Below are 5,274 nucleotides of genomic sequence, written 5' to 3'. Positions count from 1 at the left end.
TCATACCCCTGGATTCACCCCGGCCCTCTTCCCATCTTTTTACCCCAGCCCTTTCCTCATCCCCAGCTTCATGCCATTCACATCCCCAATCCCATTCTTCGCATCTCTTCCCATTCCCAGCCCCATCCCCATTCCTACCCCCAATCGTATTCCTGTCCCCATCCCATCTGCATTCCCAGCCCAATCCTACTTCCATTCCTATTTGCAATCCCCAAATCCCATCCCACTCCTTTCCCCATCCCCAACCCTATTCTTTGCCATCATCCCCTTCCCTATCCCATCCCATCTCTGTCCCCAGTCCCATCTCCATCCCATTCAAATCCCCATCGCCATTCATCTCCCATCCCTATTCCCAACCTCATCTCATTACTATTGCAATCCCAATCCCATTCCTGTCTCCATCCATCCCCTTTCCCAGTCTAATCCTATTTCCATCCCCATGTGCAGTCCTCAATCCCATCCCATCCCCAAATCCCGTCTCATTCCCTTCCCTGTCCCCAGCCCCATTCCTTGTTCTCATCGCAATCCCGTGCACATCTCCAGTCCAGTTACTGTTCTTAACCCCCTTCCCAATGTCATCCCATTCCATTACCCATCGCTATTCCTATCCCATCCCCATTCCAACCCCATTCCCAGCCCAACCCTATTTCCATCCCCATTCCTGTCCCCATTCCAACTTCTTTCCCAGCCTAACCGTGTTTCCGTCCCCAGTCCCGTTTCTTTCCCCATCACATTTCCATCCCCTAATTCCATTCCCATTCAATACCTGTCCGGACGTCGTGGTTGATGCCATCCACGGAGATGATGGCATTGGGAATTCCTTCCTCTGTCTCACTGTCCCGAACCACTCCCTTGATCCCACGGTGCACCTGGGGCCCAGGATTGGGGTGTGCAGGTGCCACACGTATGCACACACGTGCACACTTGTGTGCCAGCCCCAGTGTTTGGGCCCTCCTATCCATGTCCCACTGCTGCCCATTCAGCCCCTACTGAAACCCTGACCCCTTGGGGCCTGTGATCCCCTAGGACTCCTTCAGTGTGTGTCCCCCAGACCCACAGAACCCCTTGGGGTTCTTCCCCATCCCTGACCTGCTCCATGACTCAGTGTCCCTATGGCCTCAGCACTTCCCAGATGGATGGACAGAGCTTTGGAGGGTTTTGGAGACCCCTGAGCTGTGTCCTCCCTGTCAAAACCCTAGCCCTTCAGTGTCCCTGTCCCCCCCAGACCCACAGGATGTTCTGCACCCTGACCTGTTCCATGACCTGCTCCATGGCCCATTGCCTCCATAGCCCCAGCAGCTCCCAGATCCCCTGGACAGATGGAGCCTCGGGACAGTTTTGGGGACCACTGAGCTGTGCCCTCCCTGCTTAAACCCCAACCCCAGGCCCTTCCCAGTCCCACAGAGCCCCCTGGAGGTGTCTCCTGCCCTCACCTGCTCCATGAAGAGCAGCAGTGACTCCTTGTTGTTCTCCCACTCCTCCGGCAGCTCCGAGACATGAGGGAATTTGTCACAGGAGAGCTCCACGGTGATCTCGAAGCAGTTGGTGTGCAGATAGCTGAAATCATTCATACCTGTGCAAGACAGAGGGGTGTTAGTGGGGGTTCCCAGCCACACTCCCAAGTCCCCCTGAGCCCTCCACTCACTGCCTGCCACCGTGTGCCAGTTGGCCCCATTGATGATGTTGCCGAAGCTCATGAAGTCGTCGTAGTGGCAGCGCCGGCGCTCTCCGCTGGCCATGGCCAGGTTGGAGGTGGCATAGACGGTGGCCAACCATCGAAAAACGCCATCATCAGGGGTGGGGGTGAGCTCCTGAGCCTTCCAGTAGGTTCGGGTCATGTCGAAGGGGTAGGTGACCACCAGCTCTCCCCCATGCAAGTTGGCGCTCAGCACAAAAGGGTAGCGCTGCATCCAGGAGATCACCGCCCGCGTCTCGGGGGCCACCTGGGGACACAGCCTCTTAGGGGCTTCGGGGGACTGCAGGGGACTCACTGCAGCAGCAGGGTGGGAGCACAGAGGGGCTTTGGGGGGCTTACTGTGTTTGATGGAGGGGTTTGGGGGACTCACCACGGCACTGGCATGGGAGGACAGTGGGGTTTAGGGGTGTTTTTGGGGGACTCATTGCAGCAGCAGGGTGGTGGGGCAGAGGGTCTGGGGGGTGTTTTGGGTGAGCTTAGTGCAGCAGCAGGATGGGAGGACAAAGGGGTTTTGGGGGGCCCCCTGCAGCATTAGGGCAGGAGGATGAGAAGATTTTGGGGGCCTCACTGTGGCATTGACATGGGAGAGTTTCAGGCGGTTCACTGCAGCAGCAGGGTGGGACGACAGGGGGGTTTGGAGGGCTCACTGTGGTGCTGGCATGAGAGGACAGAGGCCTTTTGGGGGTATTTCAGGAGGACTTGCAGCGTCAGGGTAGGAGGACAGGGGGGTCTTGGAGGGCTCCCTGTGGCATTAGGGCAGGAGGATGAGGGGGCTTGATGGGACAGCTCATCATGGCATTGGCATGGCGGGATGGGGAATTTAGGGGATTCTGGGGGGTTTGGGAGTCTCACCGTGGCGTTGGCGAAGGTGTAGTACTCGGGGATGGGGATGTAGTGGTTGGGGAACTTGTGTGGCACCAGGTGGTTGTCCTCTGCATCCCACAGGGCTGTGTTCAGGTCGGCAAAGTTGTGATTGAGATCAATCCCCTCATAGGTCCAGCGGCCCATGGCCCACCCGGACAGCTCCGAGCCCTGAGGGGCACAGAGGGCTGGAGTGGGCACCAGGTGGGCACTAGGGGGCACTGGGATGGGTACTGATGGAGCACTGGGAAGGCATTGGGGTGGGCACTGGGATGGGCATGAGGTGGGCAGTGGCTGGCACTGGGATGGGAACCAGGGTGGGCACTGGGATGAGCACTGGAGTGGGGAGTGGGGACTGGGATGGGCACTGGAGTGGAAACCAGGGTGGGCATGGGGGTGGGCACTGGAGTGGGGACTGGGATGGGCTCTGGGATAGGCACCAAGGTGGGTACTGGGGTAAGGAACGGGATGGGCACTGAGGTGGGGAGTGGGACTGGGACAGACACTGGGTGGACACTGGAATGGGCATGGGGTGGGCACTGAATGGCACTGGGTGGGCACTGGGATGGGGACCAGGTGGGGAATGGGATGGGCACTGGGATGAGCACTGGGAAGAACACTGGGGTGGGCACTGGGGGCATAGGGTGAGCACTGGGATGCGCATTGGTGTGGAGAGTGGGGACTGGGATGGGCATTGTACCAGCTTGTATGCAGTCTCGTATCCATCGGGATTCATCGAGGGCAGCAGGTGGATCCGTGTTTCTGTCACCAGCTGCACCACGCGGGGATTTCCCCGCCGGAATTCCTGGCACAGGTATTCCATGAGGTTGAGCAGCAGTTCCCGGCCCAGCACCTCGTTCCCGTGCATCCCAGCCACGTAGCGGAACTCCGGCTCACCTGCAGGAAACAGAATGGTGGATGTCCCCTCTGTTCCCAGCCTGGGTGTTCCTGTGTCCCCTGTCCCAGCCTGGGTGTCGCTCTTCCCATCCTGCATCATCTTGGGTGTCCCTGGCACCACTGTCCCCTTCCTACACCACTTTGGGTGTCCCCAGCCACCCCATCCTGCACCCAACTGCATGTCCTTGTCACCCCTGTCCCCATCCTGGGTGTCCCTGTACTCCCTGTCCCCATCCTGCACTAGTCAGGGTGTCCCTTGACACCCTGTCCTCATGCTGGGTGCTCCTGTCCCCCCATACCCATCCTGCACCATCATGGGGTCACCCCATCCTGCATCCAGCTGCATGTCCCTGTCCCTCCTGTCCCCATCCTCGGTGTCCCTGTGCCTCCTGTCCCCATCCTGCACTAGTCTGGGTGTCCCTGTGCCTCCTACACCCTGTCCCCATCCTGGACATTCTGTTCCCATCCTGGGCATCCCCATCCATCCCACCCTGTCCCCACCTTGGGTGTCCCTGTCTCCATCCTACACCAGTCTGGCTGTCCCCATCCACCCCACTTTGTCCCCACCCCTGGTGTCCCTGTCACCCCCATCCTGGGTGTCCCTGTCTGAATCCTGTACCAGTCTGGGTGTCTCCAGTCATCCCATCCAGCACCACCCAGCATGTCCCAATCCACCCCACCCAGTCCCCATCCTGTGTGTCCCTGTCCCCATCCTGCCTGGGTGTCCTCATCCATCTCACTCTGTCCCCATCCTGCATGTCCCTGCCCACCCCTGTTCCCATCCTGCACCAGCCTGGGCATCCCTGGCCATATCACTCTGTCCCCATGCTGGTTGTCCCCATCCACCCCACCCTGTCCCTGTCCCCTTCTTGCAGCAGAGGGTGTGCCCCCCACCCCCCACACGCACCAATCTCGTGCTGCCCAGGGTGGTCGGAGATCTCCATGACGTAGAGCCGCAGCCCTCGGGAGCTGCGCCCGATGCTGTACACGCGTGTGATGTCAGGGCACTGCTCGCTCACCCTCTTCATCAGCTGGGGGGGCCGAGGTCAGGGCATCCCGGGGCTGTGGGGACCCCCTGCCCCATGCTGGGGTGCCCCCATGGACACAGAGACCCCCCTGCCCTCACCCAAGGTGCCCCTACGGGTGCAAAGATTTCCTGCTCCAAACCAAGGTGCCCCCAGGGACATTGAGATTTGCTGCCCCATACTGGGGTGCCCCCAGGAGCATGGAGATCCCCCCACTTCAAGCCTGGTGACCCTGTGGGAGCAGACACCTCCTGCCCCATGCTGGGGTACTGCTAGGGGCACAGAGACCCCATGCCAGGGTACCCCTAGGGACACAGACACCCCTGCCCCACCTTGGTGTGTCCCCAGGGAGATCACACAGAGCCCCCTTTCCCCATGCCAGGGTACCCATAGGGGCATGCAGACCCTTTCCCAATGCCAGGGTGCCCCCAGCAGAATAGCGACCTTCTTCCCCATGCTGGGGTGCCCCCAGGAGCACAGAGAACCCTACCGGGGTGCCCCTGGGGGAACACAGCCCCCCTGCCCCACCCCAGGACGCTGGGGCTGGCACCTTTCTCATCTCCTTGTAGTTGTGATGTCGGAAATCCAGGTCGGAGGCAGGTGGGGGATGGCTGTGCCAGGCATGGGCATCGCCGGGGTCTGTGGGGAGCCGGGGGGGCACAGAGGGGACACGAGGGATCAGGGACCCTGGAACAGCCCAGACCCCGACCCTGGGGACAGCCCCGGCAGCGTGTGCCCGTGCTGAGCACTGCTGGGTCGGGGTGTCAGCACCCCCAGGACACCCCCCGGGTCCCC

The 5,274-nt window shown here is 60.8% G+C and overlaps 1 protein-coding gene across 1 annotated transcript; it reads right to left on the bottom strand.

Annotated features, from left to right (window-relative positions):
- Positions 1-743: 743 nt before the first annotated feature.
- LOC103797609 (probable carboxypeptidase X1) lies at positions 744-5,118 on the bottom strand (the record flags this gene model as incomplete). The annotated part of the gene is made up of 7 exons (XM_009069831.1): positions 744-869; positions 1,434-1,573; positions 1,646-1,943; positions 2,549-2,728; positions 3,258-3,454; positions 4,362-4,485; positions 5,030-5,118. Coding segments are annotated over 7 exons (1,154 nt in total), but the record flags the coding sequence as incomplete, so codon positions are not given.
- Between the last annotated feature and the right edge of the window lie 156 nt (positions 5,119-5,274).

Source organism: Acanthisitta chloris, unplaced genomic scaffold (genome assembly GCF_000695815.1).
Source record: "Acanthisitta chloris isolate BGI_N310 unplaced genomic scaffold, ASM69581v1 scaffold37182, whole genome shotgun sequence".
NCBI classification, from domain to species: domain Eukaryota; kingdom Metazoa; phylum Chordata; class Aves; order Passeriformes; family Acanthisittidae; genus Acanthisitta; species Acanthisitta chloris.
Note: the sequence above shows the minus strand (reverse complement) of the source record. Positions and strands in the feature narration are given on the sequence as shown.